The 26265-nt window shown below is 40.5% G+C and overlaps 1 protein-coding gene across 2 annotated transcripts in view; it reads right to left on the bottom strand.

Moving 5' to 3' along the window:
* fmn2b (formin 2b) overlaps positions 1-26265 on the bottom strand; it is a 482131-nt gene that overhangs the window by 159848 nt on the left and 296018 nt on the right. For both annotated transcript variants that reach the window (XM_072580571.1, XM_072580572.1), the window contains 3 exons: positions 11674-11762; positions 11360-11489; positions 6577-6723 (listed from right to left, as the gene is read on the bottom strand). In XM_072580571.1, the coding sequence (XP_072436672.1) occupies positions 6577-6723; positions 11360-11489; positions 11674-11762 (366 nt within the window). The remainder of the gene's footprint in view (positions 1-6576; positions 6724-11359; positions 11490-11673; positions 11763-26265) is intronic.

Genomic DNA, 26265 nt, shown 5'->3' with positions numbered 1-26265 from the left:
ATAATGCATTTACATTTTAACGATTTAAAAAGAGACAATGTAGTATGTAGATGTCACTAATGCTCTGTGTAACGGAAGAGTAACCTCCCCACTTTGTATTCAATTTTCCTTTTTGTAAATAGTAACATTCTTAGCTTTCCAAACTACTTGTTTTACCTGCACAAAAACCTTGTCCACTTCGTACGCCAAGACCATAAGATGCAAGAGTAGAAATAGGCCATTTGGTCCATTGTAACTGCTTTGCCATTTGTTGAGATCATGAGATTTAATAACCTTCAACTTCAATTTTCCTGTCTTGTCTCAATAACCTTTGATTCACTTCTTGATTAAAAGTCTGTCTATCTCAGCCTTGAATATATTTAGTGACCCGCCTTAGCAGCCCTGTGCAATAAAGAATTCCACAGACATACTATCCTCAGGGGCAGAAATTCTTCTTTATCCCCGTGGATTAAATGGGTGATCCCTTACTCAGGGATTGAACCTGCTGATTCCCGACTCTCCTACAAGGGGAAACTTGTAACTCCCTTAGCAACCACTCTGTTCAGCCCCCTAAAAATGTTAGATATTTTAATGAGTAAAAGCCCAAACTTCTCAATCTTTCCAGGTAAGAGGAGCCTTTCATTTCCAGATTCAATCTTGTGAATCTTCTTTGGTTTCCGTCCAATGCCTGTATCTCTTTCTTTAGGCAAGGGAAACTAAACTATTCATGATTCGGAGATGCCAGTGTTGGACTGGGGTGTACAAAGTTAAAAATCGCACAACACCAGGTTATAGTCCAACAGGTTTAATTGGAAGCACACTAGCTTTCGGAGCGACGCTCCTTCAATCACCTGATGAAGGAGCGTCGCTCCGAAAGCTAGTGTGCTGCCTATTTAACCTGTTGGACTATAACCTGGTGTTGTGTGATTTTTAACTTTGTACACCCCAGTCCAACACCGGCATCTCCGAATCATCTTTCTTCTGGATAACCTTCTGAAATTGGATGCAACTTTTTGTGATTTATTAACGAGGACTCCCCAATCCCTCGGTGCTGCAGCTTTCTGGAGTCTTTTCTTATTTAAATATTCTTCAGCATTTTATTCTTTCTGCTAAGTCCATTACTTCTCATTTGTCCACATTAAATTCCATTTGTCAAGCTACCTCACACTCAGTCAACCTTGCTCTTTCGCTCTGCAGACTGTGTGATGGCATATTTACTTCCATCATCCATGTCATTAATATATATTGTAAAGAGATGTGACACCCAGTACTCATCCCTTGGCACTCCACTAGTTACAAGTTGCCATCCTGAAAATGCTCCCATGATCCCTACTGTCATTCTTCTTTTAATGAAGCAAACCTCTATCCACAATTACATACGGCATATGACAACAGCCTATAGTGCTGGGAATAGTACAAGTCTCCTTATGTGCAGGACCTTATCAAACACCTTTTGGAAATCTATATATTATTTAGACCAAATTTCCTGTATCTATCCTGCTTGTTTCATTCTTAAAGAACTCAAATTTATCAGGCATTATTTCACTGTCATGAAGCCATGTTAAATCTATTTGAGTAGATTATATATTTCTAAATACCTGATTATAGAATGGACTCTGTCATTATATCACTGCCTTTTACTCTTTCATTGGATATGGATTTTTCTAGAATATATCATTCTTGAAAGAGTATTACCCGTGTACCACTACATCTAATTGCTACCTTTAAATCCAAGGATAAAATTAATCAGATCCAGATGACTTAGCCCCAGAAGTTTTTCTAGTACATTTTCTCCAGTGATAGTTAACTTTACTGTCTTCCCTCTTTAGTACCTTCATTACACAGTATTCTTAGATTGCTATTCATGTTCACCACCATGAATCATAGAATTTCTATGGTGTTGAAGCAGGACATTTGGTTCATTGAGTCCACACCAATCTTCTGAAGAGCATCCCACTCAGAACCACCCGCGTACCCTATCCCTGTAAGCCTGCATTTTCCATGGCTGACCCCACCTAGCCTACACATCCCTGAACATTATGGGTAATTTAGTTTTGCTAACCTGCACATCTTTGGACTGTGGGAGAAAACCAGAGAATTGGCAGGAAACCCACACACACAGTGCGAATGTGCGAACTCCACAGTCTTCAATGAAGATTGAAGCAAAGTATATCCGTTGGATGACTGTCTGACAAGTGAGTTCTTTCTTTCCTTTAAAAAACGACCTTCATCCATCATGTAATCTTAGATCATTTCTTCTTATCCTACTTATTCCATTCTGTACTAACAAAGATACTCCACCACACTCACTCTCTTTCCTGCCTGTTCTTTTCAAAAAGTCACATACCCAAACTAGGGCACCCAGATCCCTTTACATTTCAGAGCTCTGCAATGTATCACCATTTAGAAAATGTGCTTCTCTTATTTCCTGTCAAAATGGACAATGTCACATTACTTCTCCCCCCCCCTCCAACTTACTGTGTGCTCCATTCAGCCACCTAATATATCCTTTGTAACTTATTGTGCCCTATTTACTTATTTTCTTCCCTATCTTTATTTTGTCAAAAAATGGAACAACCATCCTTTTTATCTCTTTATCTATTAATTTATATAAACTGCAAGTATTTGACACTCTAGAACTGGTACCTACGGCACAATACTAATTTGATGAGCCATTTTTGTTTATTGCCCGATTCCTATTAGCCTACAGACAATGGTCTCTCCATGCCAAAACATTAATATTATCACCAACTCTGTCAGCTTTCAACTTTCATTTCAGGCAAATTTTAAAAAATATTTTTCAATAAACAGAAGGCTGCTATCTCCTGGAATAGGATATTAATTGCTAGCATTCTGTTGAAGTTGCAAGCGGTGATTCATGATTTTCTTTCTGTACATTTCTAACTACTTGCTCACTGTATGTTCACGGTATGACTGGCAAAGAGAGATTACTGATGGCGCGCAGGAGGGAAATGATCAATATTGAGAGTCATTAACCCAGTAGTGCTTCAGTGATGTTGTCATCCCAACTATTCACTAATTCAGCTCCCACACTGTCAAGGATTATTAACTCCTCTATTCCCTCATTAGCCATTGGAATTCACTGCTTAAAGAAAACAAAATCATTAGTTCAAAATTAATTTCAAGGCTTATGTTTTAAACTATGATAACAAACTCAAAGAACTGAACTGGTTCTCAGTTCATAAGGTTCAACAGCACAATGTAGAGGCCAGGAGCAAGTCTAAAGCCATCGAAAGTAGGCAACCAGACTTTTACAGAATAAGTAAAACTTTGGAAATAGCCAGCAGGTTTGGCAGCAGCCGTGCAGAGAGAAGCATGACAAATGAGTCGTGATGGCTCTCATTCAGAACTGGCAGAAGAAAGGAACGCAATATATTTTAGTGGTGTTGAAAAGTGAGGGCAAGGGTGGAAGAGGAGGAAGAACAAAAGTGAAGGTTTTTGGTTGGGTACAAGACAGGAGGGATTAAATTACAAAGATATCATGGAACAAAAGACGAAGGGAGTGTTAATGGCTGTGGCGAGAACACCAAGCATTTGTCCAGTGAAAGTCTGAATGGAAGAATAAAGAACAGCTTGGTCTATAAGCAAGATCATGAACAAGATTCAGACGGATACAGGACAAAAAAAAACATTATCAGGGACAGAGATCCTATGGGATCAAAAGAAACCCATTGCATTTCTACTTTCTTTCTGAAGGTCATGTTTGACTTGCAACATTAACTTTTTCCTCTCGTCACAAATGCTGCCAGAACAGCTGACAATTTCCAGCATTGATTTTTCTCTCCAGATTTCCAACATCTGCAATATTTTGCTTTTGCTAAAACCCGATTTTAAAAAAAGTCATTTAGTGGTACAGAAGTTGGATACTGCTGAAATAAAAAGGGGACTAATTTTGTCAAAGCTTTTGGTCTTGCTTTCATCAGGACAATTTGCAAGAAATGCCAAATCTAAGAGAAAACAACATTTTCATTCACAATGGTATGATCCTGCCAAAAAAACACACTCCTGTTTATCACAGATAAGGAAGATGCTATTTGAATTTCAGTACCAGTGTAATGTTAGGTACGTAGGTCATACACTCAAAAGAGAATGGCTGATATCACACTGCAAGTCAGTTTGGCTGTTTGCAACAAGGTACTGACCCTACGCAAGCAGCCGACACTTTCAAAACTCAATAGCATCTAACATTAGATATGATTTGCAGTTGGACCACACTTGCCATGCAAGTCTGAGTGTGCGAACTGACAATCAATTACGATTGCCAGTCAGGATCATCGTATCGTGCACATGAGTGAAGTCATTAACTGGTAGATTCGCATGGCAACACTGCTACCAATCAGGCTCCACTTCTCTAATACAGGATGAACATTGTTGTCCCTTTACTGTGGCATTTCTTGTGAATTGTCCTGATCAATGCAATATAAAAAACTTCAATAAGATGCTTTTATTTCCAGATGTAACAGATTTTTATACTGAGACAACTATATATGGACAGTTGAAACATGCTGATAAACCAAAATCAAAAATAAGAAAAGCAAATATATATTTTTTTCATACAATGTACTAAATTGTACACAAGTTGACTATATATTTGGTTAAGTTTTGAACTGAAGGTTAACATGCAGATGAGTGATTAACCTGATAATAATAAACAACACCCCCACTGAAACACAGCATCTATGGACAGAGTGCCACAGTAAACATTTCAACTGATAGGACTCTTCTTTGGATCCAGTAACAACGTTAGGTTTATTCCTACTGAAATTACAAGAAAGATAACCAACAGGAAATGACCAACACCGCCATCAAGCCTATCCCATGCTGATTGAAGTTGCACATCAATTTTGATGACAGGTTAGGATCCAGCAGTTATAAGATTTATTTCACAGTTAATTTTTAGGTGGTGACTAATCATCAGTAACTTTGAAGATTAATGGCAATGTGCCAATTGGAAGTGGTGGATTGGAATCTGCCAGGTCAGAAAATCATTTTCTTATTACATTTTTGGTACAGTGTAAATTAACCAGTAATTTCAGTAACTGGTATTTTAAAGGAAGATTGGCAGCAAGACATCGCAAGTCAGTCATTTTGGCGCTGGTAAGAAATTCACGTCATTTCTAATGACTCAAAACACACTTCCACACATTCAAATTGCTCTGAGCCAATTTGCCGTAAAGTGATTCAGCACATATTAAAAAGAACCAAAAATTATATTTGTACTGCACAGGTTCAGTAACTGGAAACAAATCAAAGCTGTTCTGTGTTACTGAAGGAAATGAACTCATCTTAATCTCTTTAATAGACTATTTTTGATCGATGTGCTACTTCCTTCACGAATAAACTCAGCAACCTCTCTAACCCACATCCCAGTTTGTCATCACCCTTATTCACTGCAGGGAAATTATTCACAATTCTCCCTTTCTTCACAATGTCAGTTGCTATTTCTGATCAGACTCCTTTAAGCTAAATTATTTATTTTAAAGTATGTCTAAATGAAATATTAATCTTATTTACATCCAGACCAAGAAATATCACTCATATCTTTTTTTAAATGGCTCAATTAAATCTGAAGAAAACTAAAACTTAAGATGACCATTTGCAACTTGCCAGAGATAATCCCGACCAGTGCTTAAACTGTTGGTATCCACTCAATCACATGTAACTTGTACTTGAAAAAGAAACTCGCTTTACATATATTATTGAGCTTGTTGTAAACCGTTGGCCCCACAGCTTCTTGTAGCTTACACAATTGGTTCTCCTGTATACTGACCATTAAAGAACTTTTCATCCTTCTGTCAGGCGTTTTATAGACCACATAGTGCCTCCTCTTTAATATGCCCTTTGACTGATACAATACAAGCTGATTCAGTATTCCTCAATGGACATTTTCCTGTAACTTCATAAAAGCCACACTGAAAACCATTCCTTCAGACATCTGCTTGTGTGGGAACCAAGCCAATGTTAAGCAAAACCCACCTTCGACTTCTCAACCACAATTATCTGTTTTTGGATGGAATGCTTCAATCCCAGTGTCCACTCTCCCAAAAGGTGGAGACAACCATTCTAAGAGCTGTCACGTACAATAACTTTAAAGAATGATTTTGGTCCAGTCGTCAGGAGTTATCATCGACAAACACAGCATAAATGCTCGCAATACCTAGCTGTCCACAGCACTGCATTTTAACCATTGGCTGAAAGAGTCAGATAATTTATACTACACGGCTATCTACAATTTGCTTTCTCTAGATAACTGCCACTCTCTACACATTTTCCTAAATTAGCTATAAACATTATTAATACTTCTAAACTTTGATTGTTCACAAAACTACAGGTTAACAGTTGGAAGATTACAAACAGGTTTGTGCTCAGCTTTTCTGGAAACAAACAAGTGCACCTATCACATAAAATAAAAGAACTGCCGATGCCGGAATTCTGAAACAAAAAACAGCAAATGCTCGAGAAATTCAACAGATCTGGCAGCAGTTCCAGAGAGAAAAAAAACAGAGTTAACCTTTTGAGTCAAGTGAGCCTTCTGTTTCTCCAGCAATGTCTGTTTTGTGTGGACCATGTACTTACACTGCTCTTCACATCTCGGAGCTTTGGAAGGATCTCTAAGCCAAAACCATCTGCTTGGCCACGACTTCTGTTCCCACCATTCATATAGTTTCCAAAAGCAAGAATCAGACCCAGCACCTGCTTTACACTGGCACTTGTTTGGAGTGTCTGATGCAATAAGAGAAAAAAAGTTTTAGCTCAAGCTCTTAACTTTATTATAATCATTGGTTCTGAAATCATCATCCTCATCATTCTAAGGTCAAGATGCTTAAATTGGCCCTTGAGAACCATTTGTAAATAATTTTCTCTAAATTTCCAAGTGCCAAGTAAACAATTACAAAGGGTTCATCTTTCCCAATGTCCCAAATCCCAAAAATAAATAGTTCAAAAGCTGTTGCCTCATTTATTATAATCATAATGCCAAGTAAACAATCACATGATTATGCATAATCATATTAATATGACATATACATGATGTACTTTCATATTAATTACCATTAATATGATTACTATAATTGGCAACAGCAGCATTTAAACTAACAATCCTTATTTTCAGGATATGGGGCATTGTGAAAGATGTATTCATTGCCTTTTTAAAGTGCATTCATTCTTCATCAGAATAACTTACTAGGGCCACTTCACGGTCAGATGTACGCTTGACTATGTAGGACTGAGAATTTTTTGGGACAATGAATTAGTTGGGTTTCTTAAAAAAATGTCAACTTGCATCATTGCTTTTCAATGCCAGTGAATTGACTATATTTATTGACTATAGTTTTGTTTTTCAGCAGTAAGAACTGAAAATACAACCTCTGGCTTTTGCCCAAAATGTCAATTTTCCTGTTCCTTGGATGCCGCCTGACCTGCTGTGCTTTTCCAGCACCACTCTAACCTAGACTTTGATCTCCAGCATCTGCAGTCCTCACTTTTGCCTCTGAAACACAAGCTCAACAGCAAACATGCCACCATTTCCCATTATACTAACCACAGCTTAAACATAAAAGATATAGAAAAGAGAAGCAGGAGTAGGTTATTCTGCTCTCCTAGCCTGCTCCGCCATTCAATAAAATCAATTGTCCAACTCAGCATTCGGCTCCTGTTTTCCACCCATACCCTTTAGCCTCAAGACCTACACTAACTCCTTGTTGAAAACATTCAATGTTTGACCTCAACCACATTGTGCTAGAAAATTCCACAAGATCGTCACTCTCGGTGAAGAGCTTTCTCCTTGTCTCAGTCCTAAATGGCCTTCCCCATATCCTTAGACTGTGTCTGGGGTTCAGAAATAGTCATCTTTAGAGCAAAATGTCTTACAATAAAGAGCTTAGTTTAAACAGACTTGGGAAAATCTACAGCACTTACAAAGTATCTAATGACCTTATCATTAACCAATTGTTTAATTTGGTTTTACACCATGTCTTTTTACCTTACAAATCTTACAGAGGATGATTACATTGACACAATAATTTGACTGGAAAGTTAGTTACTTTGATGATATCTCACTCTTCCTTAAACCTTTGCCATTTACTATATTTTCTGCCAAAGCCCCAATAAAACTACCATGGGTGCAACACCTTCCAGATCCTTCAGTACCCTCAGCTAGCCCGCAGTAATCTTTTCCAAATTGAAGCCTGTCATCTTGTTCCACACACTTTATTGATCTTTAACTCCTCACAGTCTCTATTGCCCCAACTCTCAACACAGCTTATGCCTACCAATATTCTTCCCTTCACCATTTTCTCCCTGAGTCTGTTAATTTCTCATACTCAAACCATGTTATAGTCATTGGGAGAAATATTCCATTCACTGGAGTGTTGAGAGTGGTGATGTGTAGCACAAACAGTATCCCCTTATCAGCCCCTTCTGTGAACTCAAAACTCCAGCAATTTGACTCAACACAATTTACTCTCTATAAGTTCATACTGGCTTTCCTTCGTTAATCTGTATCTTCCCAGGTGATCGACATTTCAAAATGGCAATCCAACAAAAACTATTTTGCCATCACTGAGGCTAAACTGACTGACCTGTAGTTTCTGAACTTATTCGTGCATCCTTTTGAACATGAGTGTAATATTCATCAATTGTTTGGTACAATCCCTGTATCTAAAGAGGTTTGGAAGATTATTAGATTCCCTACAGTATGGAAACAGGCCATTTGGCCCAACAAGTCCACATCAACCCTGCGAAAAGGAACCCACCCAGAGCCATTCCTTTACCCTATATTTCCCCCTGACCAATACACCTAACACTATGGGCAATTCATCTGATTCACACGTTTTTGGATTGAGGGAGGAAACCGGAACACCTGGAGAAAACCAATGCAGACACGGCGAGAATGTGCAAACTCCACACACACAGTCGCCCTAGGCTGGAATCACCATTCTCAACACTCCAGTGAATGGAATATTTCTCCCAATGACTATAACATGGTTTGAGTATGAGAAATTAACAGACTCAGGGAGGAAATGGTGAAGGGAAGAATAATGGTAGGCATAAGCTGTGTTGAGAGTTGGGGCAACAGAGACTGAGGATTTAAAGATCAATAGAGTGGGTGGAACAAGATGACAGGCTTCACTTTGGAAAAGATTACTGTGGGCTAGCTGAGGGTACTCAGGTCCCTGGCGCTGTGAGCCAGCAGTGCTTTCAGAGCATCTACAATTTCCACCCTTACTTTTAGTATCCTTGCACACAGCAGATCCAGTGACTTTAGCATAGCCTACCAGTTCCTCTTTATCAATCAGCATCCTCTGGTATCTTGACCACATCTTCCACTTCAACCTTGGTAACATTCTACCCATCATTACCGAGGAAAACAAAATACTCACCTCATACTTTAGCAATATTCTCTGCCTTTATGTGAAATGCCCTTTTTAATGTCACATCTCATCACCCTTTTTTCTATTTACATCTATAAAAATATAAAAACGTTTCAGATTCCCTTTTAGGTTAGCTATTAGTCTCTTCTCATTCTCTCCCTTTATGTCTACGTTTCTCCAGTTTCCCACCTAAACTTTCTGTACTCAATCTAGTTTTAAATTGCATCAGCTGTCATATCCATGCTTTTTCAGCTTCAATTTATTCTTTGTCTCTTTCACTATCCAGGGAAATTTGGCTGCTCGTTGTATTTTTCCCATCCACGGATATGTATCTCAAGTCAACTACACTTAAGACCTTTTCAAAGGCAGTGTTCCATTACAGTTTTCCAACCCAAATCCAACGAAAGGATCAAGAATAAAAGAAGTCCAAATGAAGGGTCTTTGTTATGTACATTCAAATTGTTGTTGTATGGGTGGCACAGTGGCTCAATGGTTAACACTGCTGCCTCACAGCATCAGGGATCCGGGTTCCATTCCAGCCTCGGGTGACTATCTGTGTGGAGTTTGCACATTCTCCCCATGTCTTGTGGGCTTCCTCCATGTGCTCCAGTTTCCTCCCAGACCCCAAAGATGTGCAGGTTAGGTGAATTGACCATGCTAAATTGTCCACAGTGACCAAGGATGGGTAGGTTAGGTGTAGTTGTTGGGGAAATGCAGCACAATAGGTTAGCGGAATGGGTTGGTGTGGACTGGTTGGGCCAAGCGGCCTGTTTTCACACCGTAGGGGTACTATGGGTGATTCAAAAGCTGAATTTAGGAATAACTTTGTGGTTCAATGGTTAGCACTGCTGCCTCACAGCGTGCGTAGGTGAGATGCTCTTTGAAGCGTTGGTGTGGACTCAATGGGCCGAATGGCCTGCTTCCACACTGTCAGGAATCTACGAATCAACCTAGAATGGAAATTCTACCAGCTGCCATGGTGGGACTTGAAAACTTGCCTTCAGAGCATTAACCTGGGCTTCTGCACTTTTGACCATCAATACTACTTCACGATCATCTCCCCCATGGATACAGAACACAGCAGCTGTTCCAAGTAAGCCTTTTGTCTCTTGGAGCAGAGCCTGATCACATTTAAACATTTTACAGTAATGTGACATCAATGCTTTTGGAAACAAATTACTGAAAGGTAGTTAAAGCACACATACAGTTAAATGAAGAAATTATTTTCATCATCTCATAAATGATTGTCTGTCACATCAACTCTAACCTGCTGACATTTATATTTGGACCAGATATCAGATGCCAGCCAGACACTGGAACAACTTTCAATTAGCATTACAGGCATTTTAAGCTTGCACAAATTAAAACAAAAATGATAAATGGACAAGTACTCCATACAAAATTATATAAATGCACAAGGGTAAAAGAAAGAAAATACTTCATCTCCCATTTGCGAGAGAGCATGCCACATCTTTCTCAGGATTACCAGAATCTGGACAGTTCTGCAAGTAATGCTCCATTTATATCTTTCTGGAAAAGTAAAGCTTGTTTCAACAATCAGCACCTCTGTTTACAAGACAACCTATTAAGTAATACTCACCATTTATTATAGCAAACCATTTCCAAACATCTTAAAAGTTGATTTTTTTTTCCCCCACTTTACTCTTTTGGCTATACATGTGAAGTTCCAAAAGCCACATCCGGCACCACACCACCCCTACCCTTGTAATTAATGTATTTGCATTTTTCACCCGTAAAAATCTTCAAATGGAAAATGTTTGGTCTGCACATATCCCTTGCCACCATCACCAATAAGATGGTCTTAAAAACAGCAAAAAACTGTTAATGTTAAGTAGTGACTGTTTTATATAAACGCCCTTTAATAAACCATAAAAGGAAACATGAAAAAAGCAGGAGAGGAGATTCTGTAGCGTTGGAAGTTAATAAGAAGAATGGGGCATGTATTGTGTTTGTGTGTTGAGGCCTACCTTGCATAAGTTATCCATTATTTCCAGCTTACGGTTAATTGCAGCAATACTTTCCAAGAAAGTGGACTGGAAAAGGATACAAAACACTCGCTCGGAGAAATTTTCAATTTGAGCCAGCTCATACAGAAACCTGGTGGGAAAAGTAGTCAGTCAGTCATTGCATGCTCCCAAAGTTAGAGTTCCAATGCCCTAGCCTTCTCCTGCCCAACATATAGACCAATAGACAACAAAACAATGAAAAAGTAAATATGCGACAGTAGCAGTTGAGGCAAAATAGGCCAAAAAGCATTAAATGTGGCTTAAAGAAAGCTTACTGCTCAGGCTTGTCCAAGGGCTTGGCATTATCCTTAGATGACTTTTGGATGTGCTTTTCAATTTTCTCCAACTCTTCTTGCTGTGCTCTCTGCAGATTTAAAATTAAAGACCCATATCATATGAAAAGCAGAGATTCATGAAATGTGACTTGCACATAACTTTCCCGTGTTTACAATTCTCTCTGCTATTGTGCCTCAGTGACAACATGTATTTTCATCCATCAGCTTGGCCATTTCTAAAGCTGGCACCTTTTCTCTCCATTCTCACTGCTTTCTTGATTTCATAGCTTATGTGGGAATTACCTGGGCTGTTGCTATGGTTCCTCACCTTGGATCTTGAGTGTTTGCCAGCTTTCAGCCTCTTTTTGAAGAAAGAACATTTCATTTATCAGACCAATTTTAACCCTTTCACGGTATTAACTTGTCATTGTGGTACACTACCTTGGCATTTTTCAAACACAGCTTAATGACTGTATGGTAAATATCAGAAAGAGGAAAGGATAATTCTAGGCAGTGTCATTCTCATTCAATAGTACTGGGGAGCAATAAAGATTGGAAACTCTGTGTGTTTACTGTTCCTAAGCAAGGGCAGCAAGGCCGATTTATTAAGTTTTGTAGTCTTCCTACCATCACACTTAGGAGCGCCAAACAACTGCACGCACAATGCAAGAGCTAAGACCATTGTGAAAAGGGGTCAGTCCCACCATGCTGAGAAGCATAAAATAGTTACAACACAGGAGGTGGCCAATCAGCCGATTGTATCTATGCTGGGCCTCTGAAAGAGCAGTTCATCTCATGTCACTTCACCACCCTTTTCCCGTGTTGCTGCAAACTGAAATAACATTTGACATTTTACTGAACTGTTGCTTTAAACACACAGAATACAAGTTTCTTTATAGCAGACCAAGAGGAATGTAGATTTACTGAGCCCATCAAACGGGCATTGTTTTAAAACCTGAGCTACTCAATGGAAAACTCAAAATTGAAGTCAGTGGAAACAAAATGACTCAGCTCGGCTGTAAAGTGGCTAGCCAATCTAAACAGGCAGTGGGCAACTTCGGTTAAAATAAGCCACTCCTTATTAGTGGGTACATTTTATTGATGCTCCACAAAAGTAATTTGTCCTTTTTAAAAAAGGACCTCAAGAAATAACATTAATGGTGACTATCCTGAAGGAAGGGAAATGACTTCTGGCGATACAGCAAAGATAACAGAGACTAATTTAGTTTGGGATTATGTTCAGCATGGACTGGTTGGACCGAAGGGTCTCTTTTCATGCTGTTTGACTCTATAACAGCAGAGTCGCGACTACATCCTAGTGAGAGCACCAAAACACGTGCTCCATAACTGGCTGTGCTCGTAGCCAAGCTGCTCCAGGACAGCCACAAATTTGCCTGCCCTGTACAGAAAAAATAGCATTTCCAACCCAACCAAAAGCTACTGAGCCGTCGATTCCTGATCAAAGTGACAAAAGGTTTCACGGACAATGCTTTCAAGCTGCACTTTGTCAGCAATGACCTCTTCACCGACACTAAATTTGGGTTCTCCTAGAGGCACTCAGATCCTGATCTCATCACAGCCTTGACCCAAACATGGACTGCAGAGAGGTGAATTCAAGAGAGAGTTAATGCTCCTGATATCAAGGTAGCATTTGACAGAGTGTGGCATTAAGTGGGCCCAACAAAATTTCAGTCAATGGGTTTCAGGGGAAATCTCCATTGGTTGAAATCATGTCTAGCACTAAAGATGCTGCGCATTTCATTGGATAGTTATTTCATTCCCCAGATATAATTGCAGAAATTCCTGATGTCTTAGGTCCAACCTCTTCAGCTGCTTCATCATTGACCTTCCCTCCATCATAAAGTTCAGAAGCAGTTAATGCTCTCTGTGAGCTACAGGGCATTCAATACCATCGGTGAATAGTCAGAAATGGAAGCAACGTGTATGCATATGCAACAAGACATGCTGGACAGCATCCAGACTTGATCTGGCAAGTGGCATGTAACATCTACACACAGCAGTAGGCAGTGAACAAGTCCAATTATTTACCATCTCCCCCTTGAATCCGCGCCCTACCCCTCCCCCCCCCCTCCCCTTCAGAGAGATCTGGGTGTTCTTGTCCACCAGTCAATGAAGGCAAGCATGCAGGTACAGCAGGTCGTGAAGAAGGCTAATAGCATGCTGGCCTTCATAACAAGAGGGATTGAGTATAGAAGCAAAGAGGTGCTTCTGCAGCTGTACAGGGCCCTGGTGAGACCACACCTGGAGTACTGTGTACAGTTCTGGTCTCCAAATTTGAGGAAAGACATTCTGGCTATTGAGGGAGTGCAGCGTAGGTTCACGAGGTCAATTCCTGGAATGGCAGGATTGCCTTACACGGAAAGACTGAAGCGACTGGGCTTGTATACCCTTGAGTTTAGAAGACTGAGAGGGGATCTGATTGAAACGTATAGGCTTATGAAAGGACTGGACACTCTGGCAGGAGGGAACATATTTCCGTTGATGGGGGAGTGCCGAACCAGAGGACACAACTTAAAAATACGGGGTAGACCATTTAGGACAGAGATGAGGAGAAACTACTTCACACAGAGAGTGGTGGCTGTGTGGAATGCTCTGCCCCAGAGGGCAGTGGAGGCCCAGTCTCTGGATTCTTTTAAGAAAGAATTGGATAGAGCTCTTAAAGATAGTGGAGTCAAGGGGTATGGAGATAAGGCTGGAACAGGATACTAATTAGGAATGATCAGCCATGATCATATTGAATGGCGGTGCAGGCTCGAAGGGCAGAATGGCCTACTCCTGCATCTATTGTCTATTGTCTATTGTCTATTGCCCATTCCCATTATCAACATCCTGGTGATTAACTATTGACCAGAAACTAACAGGCGAAAATGAGGACTGCAGATGCTGGAGATTAGAGTAGAGATTAGAGTGGTGCTGGAAAAGGACAGCAGGTCAGATAGCATCCGAGGAGCAGGAAAATCAACGTTTTGGGCAGGAGCCGTTCATCAGGAATGGGGCCCTTCATCATTCCTGCTCCTCTGATGCTGCCTGACCTGCTGTGCTTTTCCAGCACCACTCTAGCCCTAGAAACTAAACAGGGTCAGCCAAATGATACCATGATTACAAAAGCCAGTCAGAGACTGGAATCTCTCAGTAAGGAACTCATTTCCAGACTCTATAAAGCTTAATTTGCAGGGCATATGTGAAGTGTTAAGTATGATGGAATACTCGCCATATGTCTGAAGGAGTATAGCTCATCCTACCCTCAATGTAACCAAGCCAATCCATTTCCTCAGTACATGATCTACTACCTTAAACATTAACTCCCTCCAACGTGGCACAGTGCTCCACATGGATGGCCAAGGCTCCGTTGCGATTCTGTCCAAATGGATGGCCTCTAGCACCCAGCTGGACATGGGCAGGGGATGTATGGGAACCATGACAATCTCTAAGTTGCCCTCCAAACCACATACCATTCTGATTGGAAGACACATCACCATTCTTTCATTGTTGGTCAGTCAAAGTGGTGGAACTTTCCAACAACTGTCTGGTGCTAGCTTTTGATTGGCAGGGACTTGGTGGGCCAAAGGGCCTCTGTGCTGTCAGACTCATATTTCGGGTCCTGTGACACTTCCTCAGAATGGAGGATTCTGAGAAAGGGTAACTGGACCTGAAATGTTAACTTCAATTTTTCTTCACAAATGCTGCCAGACCTGCTGAGTGTTTCTAACAATTTCTGTTTTTGTTTCCAATTTACAGTATCCACAATCTTTGAGGTTTTTTTCTCGATTATGGGAAGTGGGCAGCTGGACCTGACAGTGAAGAAGAATGAAAACGTACACTCTTAGAATGTTGATGTGTTCATTCAAAAGAAGGATGAGGAGATGGTTGGTCCTGATCTCAATACAGTGGACAATGCGCAAGGTGATGAGAAGTGGGCTAGGAACTGACTCCAGAAAAGTGGGCTACAAAATTCAGTGGACAGGAAGGTTCAGAGAGATTACCCACAGGAAATGACATTAGCAGGCCAATTGTGGTCAGACTGATTATATTACAAAGGGCTATGACTTGTTTATTACAGATCTGTTGAAATAAAATGAGCTGAAAGTTCAGCTCATTTTCTAATTGAAAACAGTACCATAGAAGAATTGCATTCCAGAAAAAGCGTGATGCAGATATCGTTCATCAATACAACACAAGACTGTCTGTCTTCCTGTGCCACAAACTTGTCATTAGAACCTTTGATTAGCACACTGTCACCACAAAAGCTATGGTTTAAGGACAAACGATTCCAAGAATATATAATGTGCACAGGAATAGGAATTTACAGTATTTTCCATAAGCATATCTCTAAACCATTTGTGTCAAATGTTTTATTTATGAAGGTTTAAACATTTAATAGTTTCAATATATGGCCATTGCTCGAGAAGCCAAAAGTATTACATCATAATGTAGATGAATAAAGTCTACAGACTTGGTAAAGTCAAATCTCTAATGGCACATAGTACAGCCATTCACTTAATGCGGAAACGGCAAAATGAAGCATCATTCATCGTCCTTTAAATTAATGCTGCATTTCACAAAGGTGGTACGGTCTTCATTGACAATATTTAGTAGAAACAAAGTTGCAATTGTCATTCTTTACAAATAAGGAACTAAAGATGGACAAATTGCAGAGATCCCTGAAGAATCAGATTCAGAGTAGAGGTGAAAGTGAGGTAAAATCAAATATGTCTTTATTTTTGTTTTGAAGTTAAATGGGACTTAAAACTATAGGAAATCATCTAATCTGCTCTTGAAATCAGAAACTAGTATTTCCTAGGTCAAGGTTTTACCGAGAACAATGCTCAGCATGACTACTTTAAAGTCTTAGTACACACCTATTCTTCCTTTATTTTCATGAAATACAAACCCAAGTAAATCTAAGTAACACCACAGGAGGTTTAAATGAAGAGTGACAGCATTCCTAGCTCCAATAGATTTTAACTAATGGGTCTGTGGAAACTGGAAGGAGAAGGAAGGGAGGTAGATCTATCCCTCACACCACTGCCAACCCAAACTAACTATAACTCGAAGTCAGACCTGTTTTATTTTTGGATTTCCACTTCAGATTCCACTACACCCCCCGGCCCTCAATTCACGTTTCAACAGGTAATAGCCAGTGTTCAAGACGTCTGTGCTGAAAGCAGTAAAAAAGGCTTACTTATGCAGGATGCATTATTTTATACACCAGATAGTGTGCAGTAATATACTACAATGTGATAATGGAAATCTAAAAAACTACTATGAACTCCAGAAATGTGATAAGAGAACGAGTGCTGGAACTACTCAATAGGTTAACAAACAGCTGGAGAGGGAAACAGAGCTATGATGAGATTTGAAATTCTGATGACAGCCCATCAACAATAAAACATGAACTTGGTTTATCTCTCTGATGTGGTGTCTGGTTGGTTGCTGAGCATTATTAGCGTTTTCTCTTTGTGCGGCTGTCAAATAAGCTATGTTTAGATATTTTAATTTCACGCTTTATCACGAGGTTCCTCAAAGATTTACTGGGTCTGGTTCAGTCCAGTCGATCTTCAACAGTGCCTCTGGCTTAACTGATGTATCATTACAAACAGCATGATGACATTCAGAAACTGAAGCAATGTTAATATTGCTAGCACCCACACATTTGATACCGAACATTCGGAGAAATTATTCGATTTTTTTAGTTATACTTTTGTGAATTGTGATTAGGCAATCAAAGCCTTTCCACATGTGGAATCTTGAAGATTAAAGCAGTGACCTGACCTGTGGGAAATTACCTGCTTTTCTTCAAACATTGTCACGGGTTTTTAGAAGAGCAGACAGAAACTCCATTTAACATCCCTTTAGGCACTCCTTATATGCTGGGTTGCAAATCTAACTTATGGGCTTTTCCTAATATTTTAGCCTGGAGTTGAATTAGGTAATAGCAAAACCAAGTTGATAGTAATTTACAGAAGGGTCAAACACAATCATCTTGATAATCATTTTCCTGAGTACAGCAAGTGTTCAAAAAATATCCAGGAAATGCCCAGAAAAATATTAATAAATAAATAAAGGCAAGAGAGTTTGTTTTGTAGCTACATGGCTGTGTATTTTAACAAAAAATGGAATTTTAGTTTTTGAGACAAACACATAATCCTGATCAAAAGCTGTCCGTTGCCACCAGTCAGATTGCATCGTCTCACTTTAGTGCAGATTTTTTTGGTGGTCGGGATACAAACAAACCCAAAATGTTGTGGCTCAGGAGGGGAGACAAGCTGGCAGCAAGTCTGGAGTGTCAAACCACTTCAAGCAATGAACCATGTCCTGCATGCTTCCAGTACCAACTTTCAGGGAAAATCACAGCATGAGAATTCCAAACACGCTAGTGAAATACTTTCATTAGTGCCTGGAAGCTGACAAAAAGTATTTTGCAACAAGCGGAAGCAGAGATATGGAAAAATTCAGCACTGAGGTTTTGAAAAGAATGAAAAAGTGTGCTTCTTACTTTGTATACTGAGCCCATTCTAAGTATCTACAAAAAGCACAACTAGACTGGTGTAAAAAGCAATTTGCCAGCTGGTTGTACAATACAGCCCTTCGGCCCAACAAGCTTGCACCAATTCGTAGTCCGTATTTGGACCCACTACTAATTGCCCATGCATGGTATTTGTTTCTCTATTGGTGTCATATTTGTGCATCCATCAAGATACGCCTCAAACATTGCAAACACTCCACTGGCAGTGTGTTTCAGGCATTCACCCTCTGTGAAAAAGCTTCCCTCCACTTCTCCCCTACACCTTCCTGTTCTCACTTTGAACCTGTGTCCTCTTGTAGTTGACCTTTCCATCCTGGGAAAAAGCCTCTGACAGTCCACCCTATCTATGCCTCTCAATTTTGTAGACCTCTATCAAATCACCCTCAGCCTCTGTCTTTCCAATGAAAACAATCCATGTTTATCAAATCCCTCCTCATAATTAAAACCTACTAGCTGAGGCAACATCCTGGAAAACCTTCTATGCACCTTCTCCAAAGCATCAGCATCCTTTCGTTAGTGTGGTGATCAAGACTGCACTCAATATTCTAAACGGGGCCAAACTCAAGTTTTGTACAACTGTAGCATAACTTGTCAATTTTTATATTCGGTGCCCTGCCTGATGAAGGCTATATGCCTTTTTGACCATGTTATCCACCTATATTGTCATTTTCAGGTATCTGTGGTCCTGAACACCCAGATCCCTTTATATGTCAGTGCTCCCAAAGGTCCGTCATTTATTGGGTAATACACACCTGCCTTTGATCTTCCAAAAAGCATCAATTCATATTTGATCGGATTAAACTCCATCTGCCATTTCTCACCAAATCTGTAATCTATATCCTGCTGCATCCTTTGACAATCCTCCTCACTACCTGCAACTCTGCCAATTTTGGTGTCATCCAACTTACTAATCAGACCACCTACATTCTCCTCCAGATCATTTATGTACATTACAAACAAAGGTTCCAGCGCTGATCCCTGCGGAACATCACTAATTACTGATCTTCATTCTGAAAAGCACCCTTCCACTGCTACTGTCTTCTATGGACAAGTCAGCTTACTTTGGATCCAAAGAGACTCCATCTTTTGTACCAGCCTGCCATGAGGTCCATTTTCAAGTGCTTTACTAAAGTCCTTGTTGACAACATGCACTACCCTTCCCTCAATCATTCTTGTCACCTCCTCAAAAAACTCAATCAAGTTAGTGAGACATGAGCTTCCCTACAGAAACCCATGCTGTCTCTCATTAACAAGTCCATTCGCTTCCAAATGTGAATAAATCCTGTCACGCAGTATCTTCTCCAACAGCTGCCCCACCACGACATCAGGCTCACTTCACTTGAATTACCTCTACTTCCCTTCTTAAATAAAGGAACAACACTGGCCATTCTCCAGTCCTCTGGAATCTTACCTGAAGCCAAAGAGCTTGTAAAGTATCTGTTAAGGCTCCAGCTATTTCCTCCCTTGCCCCCACAGTATTCTGTGATAGATCCCTTCTGTTCCAGGGACTCATCTACCTTAATGTATTTCAAGGCACCCTATATTTCCTCCATCATGTTGACCTGCCCAAAAGTATTCAAACACATTTCCCTCACCCCAACATCCCTCACGTCACTTGCTTTGGTAAATACCAAACTCAACAATCCTGTTATTTTCATACCTTTCCAGAATCTGACTACATATCTCTCCCTCTATCTCCTGCTGAAGAGTCTGTAGTACAATCCCAGCATTGAGATTGTACCCTTGCTATTCCTAAGCTCCACCCGCAATGCCTCACTGCACGATCCCTCCAGAGTGTCCTCCCTCAAAACAGCTGTGATATACTCCTTAACCAGTAAGGCAACTCCGCAACTGCTTTTGCTTCCTACTGTCTCATCTAAAACATCGATATCCCGGAACATTTAAGATGCCAATCCTGTCCCTCTTTCAACCATGACTGTGACAGCAACATTGTAATTGCATGCATTAATCCAGGTACTAAATTCATCCACCTTACCGGCTATGCGTTTTGATTGAAACAAATACAGCCCAAGCCTCTGGTTCCACTGAGCTCAGCAACCTCTCTCCAACTGCTCTTCCTCTTAACTATAGTTGCCTTAGACTTAAGCTTTTCCCCAGTCGCTGTACTCACTGACCTGCTGCCCTAGCTCTCACCCCCCTGTCACACGAGTTTAAACACTGAGAGGCACGATAGAACCTCCCTGCCAGGATACTTGTGCCCCTCCAATTTAGGTGCAGCCCATCCTTGTTGTACAGGTTCCACCTTCCCCTGGAAAACACTCTAATGATCCACATATCTGAAGCCCTCCCAGGTTCACCCACTGTTTAGCCACATATTCAATTGTACTTTTCTTTGCCTCCTTGCACATAGGAGGGTGAGGGGCCCTGCTTTTTAGTTTACTACCTAACTTCCTGAATTGTCTCAGGGACATTCATGACCCTGTCAAAAGGGAGGGACCACACCATCCTGGAGTCTCTCTTGCAGCTAGAGAAGAGTCTGTCTGTGCCCCTGACTATCAACTCTCCAGTTACTATTGCTCTATGCTTTGCTCCTCCCCTCTTTATGGTTGGCCAGCTGTGGTGCCACTGCTCTGGCTGCTGCTGCTGACACCTGATGGCCAATCCCCTCACCAGTATTCAAAGCCAAATACTTGTTTGACAGGAGGACAGTTGCAAGGGCCTCCTGCATTGACTGACCGCCACATCTAGCCATCACCCATCTCTCTTCCTGTACCTTGGGAGTGACCACGTTTCTTTCACTTCTATGACACTGTCAGTCATTTGTGTCTCCTAGTATCTCCAACTGCTGCTCAAATTTATCCATTCGTTCATTGAGCAGCTGAAGCTGGATACACTTTCTGCAGCTGTAATAGTCAGGGATGCTCTCAGTGTCCATGATTGACCATATTGTACAGGCAGAACAAAAAACCCCATCAACTGATATGACTAGTTAAATTTCAATTAGCTACCTAAAACTACAATTATTACTTTCTAGCAAATTGCTCCCCCCCAAAACTTATTCACTATCAGAACTCCCTGTGCTAACCAGATAATGAACTGTACTAAAAACAGACACACTTACCCTACACTGCAGTGAGATTCCTTGAGCTGTAGCACCAAGGAAATGAATAGATTAACTCAGCAGCAACCAGAAACTATGCTTCCTTTTCCCCAGAATTACAGCAGAGACAGACCAAGAAGAACGCTCAGTCATTATTTCTGTTTTATAAATCTTGCCCCAAACTAACTGAAATTCGATTTTCTTTTCAAAGTTACTACGGTATCACTACATCTCCGTTATTGCCTTATATTTTGTAGCATACATTCAGGTCTGTGGACCAACATGTGAGAGTCATAAAGTCATACCTTGTGAAAACAGACCTTTCAGTCCAACCGAATGAAATCCCAAACTAAACTAAGTCCTACCTGCCTGCCGGCTATATCCCTCCCAACCTTTCCTCCTCATGTAGTTATCCAAATGTCTTTTAAATGTTATAACTGTACCCACATCCACCACTTCCTCAGGAAGTTCATTCAACATGCAAACCACCCTCTGTGTAAAAGAATTTGCCCATGTCTTTTTTATATTTTCTCTCCTCTCACCTTAAAAATGTGCCCACTAATCTTGAAATCCTCCATCCTAGGGAAAAGGCAACAACCATTAACCCTATCTATACACCTCATTATTTTATCAACTTCTAAAGGTCGCCCTGCAATCTTCTACACTCCAGTGAAAAGGGTCCCAGCCTACCCAGCCTTCCTTTATAACTCAAAGCTTCTATACACAATAACATTCTGGTAAATCTTTTCTGAATGCTCTCCAGCTTCAAGCATTGCACATTTTTAAAGAAACATTTTGCAAAGTTTAAGTGGACCTTGAAATAACTCCACAGAAGCCAGTATCCCGTTACCAAATCACCCTTTACTTCCATCTGGTTGACTTTGTTACAAATCACTACACACCTCAGTTTGGTCCATTGCAATGAAATTGTTCAGACGCAGAAACTGCTTTCCAGTGCTCAATGTCATTAGTACATAAAGAACTCAGTAATTTGTACTGAGCGAGATACTTCAATAATTTGCTTATAGCTTTGGGAAAAACAACCTGCCAGCTCACCTTCCCACTAACTGTCCCATGAATCAAGAAGTTGCTGGGGATTTGCAGCACAACTAAGAATGGATATTGGTGCCAACATATAAGGCTGACACTGAATCATGAACATTCTTGCTCTGATAGGTCACTCAAATGTTGAAGACCTTGGTATGAAGTGTTGAAACTATGGAGTCTCATTCCTACGGTTATGAAATTGTTTTGAGATCCTTTCCCAGCTTTCATATTTTTGCTTTCCTATTTACATCATCTCTTGCTGCATCTTCTCTTAATCCATGTTCTGTTTCTGCATCAAACAAATCTAATTTTCCCAGTTTCTTTCTGCTTTGAGCACTTTATTTCTCCCTTTATCCCGAAATGTAATTGGATCAGATATTAGAAGCCCCAGTGAACTCATCAAGCCATCACCAATTCACAGTTCCAGTAATTTGTAGTGACCAGAACAGCAAGGTTAAAAATAAACCTCCAATTCACAGCATTCAATGCAACGTGCACAGCTCTAGCAATTACCAGCTCAGGACACAGAATTGTTCTAGTCTGGAAAATCTGCAGCTGTATTGTAGATTCAACCTTTTAAAAACAAACTGACATTCTTAATGCCTCTTGTATTCTCAAAAGTGCTTTGCAACCAACAAACAATATTGGAAGTGCCGTTATCACCATGTTGCAGTCAGCTTCGAGATGAATCCCACAATTACTGAGATACGGCACCAAATAAATGTATTTTTCTGGTGCTTGAAGGGAACAATTCACCTGGGCACTGAGAAAACTCCATGCACCTGAACAGGCAGATTAATTCAGAGTTTAGACACTTAACCTGAAGATGGCATGGTGATCGTAGAAGAAATGGTGGGTTTTGGGGGGTTAGGCAAAGCTGTAAGGGTCCTAGGCTCACTCTCCCACATCCTGTCCTAAAGTTAAAGGATCAGATGTATCCACAGGACAATAGTCAAAATTAAAAAAGGTCAGTTTATTAAGAGACAGGACTAATAGTTACCAAGCTGTAGGGTATTTGGGGAAGAAGAGGAGCACAGGAAAGGAGAAGGAAGATGGAGAGATATCACTACTAAAAGTTATCCGACACCTTGAAAGGATTTCTCCTATGAGCAGCTTACCTATATCCACTTCCACCTTTTACTATTCATTCAAGATACAAATTTCTGACAGCATCATTTAAAGTTCCGCAGTTACTGTACATCTGGTCAGAAAAATGAACTGAAGTGAACCTCAGTGCAAAGACGTGCAGGTTTGGTGGATTGGCCCTGGCAAACTGTTGATAATAGAATCCAGACAGTGTGGAAACAGACCCTTTGGCCCAACAGGTCCACACTGACCCTCCGAAGAGTAACCTACACAGACCCATTTCCCCAACCCTATACTTACCCTTGACTAATACACCTAACCCACACATCCCTGAACACTGAGCAATTTTAGCATGGCCAATTCACCTAACCTGCACATCTTTGGATTGTGGGAGGAAACCGGAGCACCCGGAGGAAACCCACATAGACGTGGGGAGAATGTGCAAACTCCACACAGTTGCCCAAGGCTGGAATTGAATGTGGGCCCCTGGTGCTGTGAGGCAGCAGTGCTAACCACTGAGCCACCATACCATGATGTCGAGCGTTGCGCAGGCTAGGTGGGTTAGCCATGGGAAATGTGGGATTACAGGAATAGAATGTGGGATGGGGATGGTGTTTGGAGTGTGACTGCAGACTTGATGGGCCGAATTGCTTCTATCTGCACTGGAGGGTTTCTATGATTCCCAACCTCTATTTGCAGTGATCTTATTTCATTTTACCAAGGGATAACTCCACTGCTCTCTTTCCTCTTAAGAATGCCATGGGACTTTTTCTTTTAACAAAACACACAGGGTAGTTTAATATCTCAGCTGAGAGATGGAAAAACACACTTAATACTGCCCAGACACCCACTAATGATGCTCTATTTACTCAAGCCTACTTAACCCTCCAAATAAATACAAGGAAATCTCAGGAGGAAAATTTGGGATAATCACAGCATACACTTATTACAAAAAAATGCATTACTTCATATTTATGATTTGTAGCCACTGTCTGAATATTTAGGAAGTATTTCATCTTCCGAATGATTTACCCTTTCCACTTTTATTATACCCATATGGTCTCAGATTTTTCTGCAGACATGATACATCCTGGCAATATTTGTTTTCCCTTTGCCAAAGGCATGGTCATCTGGTTTAGTTTCATATAGAAAGTAAACAAAGCAATGCCATCTTAGAATGGCAGAAGTAATTGCACAGCAGTACAGCCAATAAAAACTCTACACCCAAGAATGGTGCTTGCAGTTTTCAAGGCAATATGTGTAAACTGATAAACAATCGTTTCTTCATGAAGTAGTCAACTGTAATACTCATTGGAGAGCCATGAAGTAGACAGAGATTTTACTTTCTCTGAAACAGAGTAAGAAGAAAAGGTTCAATTTGTATCCCATTGTCACCTGCCTTCTCAGGAGGAAGAGGTTGGACACATTTAAGTAATCAAATGCATCAGCTATGTTCCTCCGGCAGATTTAATTATTAATTCTAGTGAGACTTTTCTATATTTGAACTAGCACTTGTCAAATGTATTAGGTCACCCAGCGACCCCATTACTAAGGCACACTACTTCCCTTCCACTGTGGAGAAAGGATCTGGCAACAGGCTTGAAGATGCCGCTCTACCATTAACTAATTGAAGGGAACAGCTGTTCTCACTGTTTTCAGTGCGGATTTCATTTTCAGAATCACTTATCTCTGCTCTTCAAACTTCTTTTAGACTCTTGTCTCTGTTGATATGTGGGTGGGCTGACTGATATTGGCAAGCTTCTTTCCAAGCCCACTGGATATGCACAATAGACCGATTACTTCGAGGAACAATTTTCCATGCATGCGAGACTATCCTCGTAAATTTCCACCCCACTTCAGAAAGAAACAAATAAACATAATGTCAGAAGTGTTGTATTTCATGTGAAATACTTGGTTGAGGTTTACTCTGATCTTTGCGTGGGCCCCTGACACTACTTGAACAAGATTCTTTTTAGTCCTGGTCAACGTTGACCCCTCAATCAATACAAGAACCACAATTTGTTATTTAATTTATTGCTGTTTGTGGGAAGTTGGGGCGTGCAACCCATTTATTGCGTTTACTATTTTGCAACAGTGATGACACTTCAAACATACTGCACATTTAAGCAGCCCTTTGGAGCATGCTGAGATCATGAAAGGCACTACACAAATTCATTCTTCAGTCAACTCTGCACTGTTCATATCTACAACCGGTTGGAGGATTAATCATCCACTTACTGTGACATGGATAGAACAGCACTCAAATGTAGTACAACTAAGGCTGACTCTTAAGCACTCTTTGGGTAACTCGAGATAGGCAATTAATGTTGACCTTACCAATGATGCTCAATGGACAAGTAGAAAGGATTGATCACCATGGCACCATCATGGGCTTGGTGATATGAACTGTTTCTCTGAAAGCTTCCTACTGAGCTAAGATGCTAACAGTTGTTTTACACCACAAGCAAGTGTGACTCTTGAAGACAGACATATGCCTACCTGAATTCCTTATATATACACCAAGTGTCACTAAATCGAAATAGGCCTTATTTTCCTGGTCATGATTTAGTACAGCAGGGTCAATTGCGGTAACTTAATTTTTACTCCTGCAGAAAGAGATCATATAGCAAAAATCCAGAATCAAACTTAAGTGCTTATAGCCTTTAAGGTTTACAACGACAATTTCACTCTTGAGAATACAACAATCCATCTCTCCCAGATAGAATCCTCTGTTGGCATACTGTAATCCAGGCGGTGGTGAGTAAAAACAGATTTAACTTGGTCAATCAAAACAGCCATTGAAACCTGCAGCGCAACCACAAAAAAAGACAGACTTGCTTTCATACAGCAT

The sequence above is a fragment of the Chiloscyllium punctatum genome, chromosome 11 (genome assembly GCF_047496795.1).
Source record: "Chiloscyllium punctatum isolate Juve2018m chromosome 11, sChiPun1.3, whole genome shotgun sequence".
NCBI lineage: Eukaryota > Metazoa > Chordata > Chondrichthyes > Orectolobiformes > Hemiscylliidae > Chiloscyllium > Chiloscyllium punctatum.
This window is presented reverse-complemented; position numbering and strand designations above follow the sequence as displayed.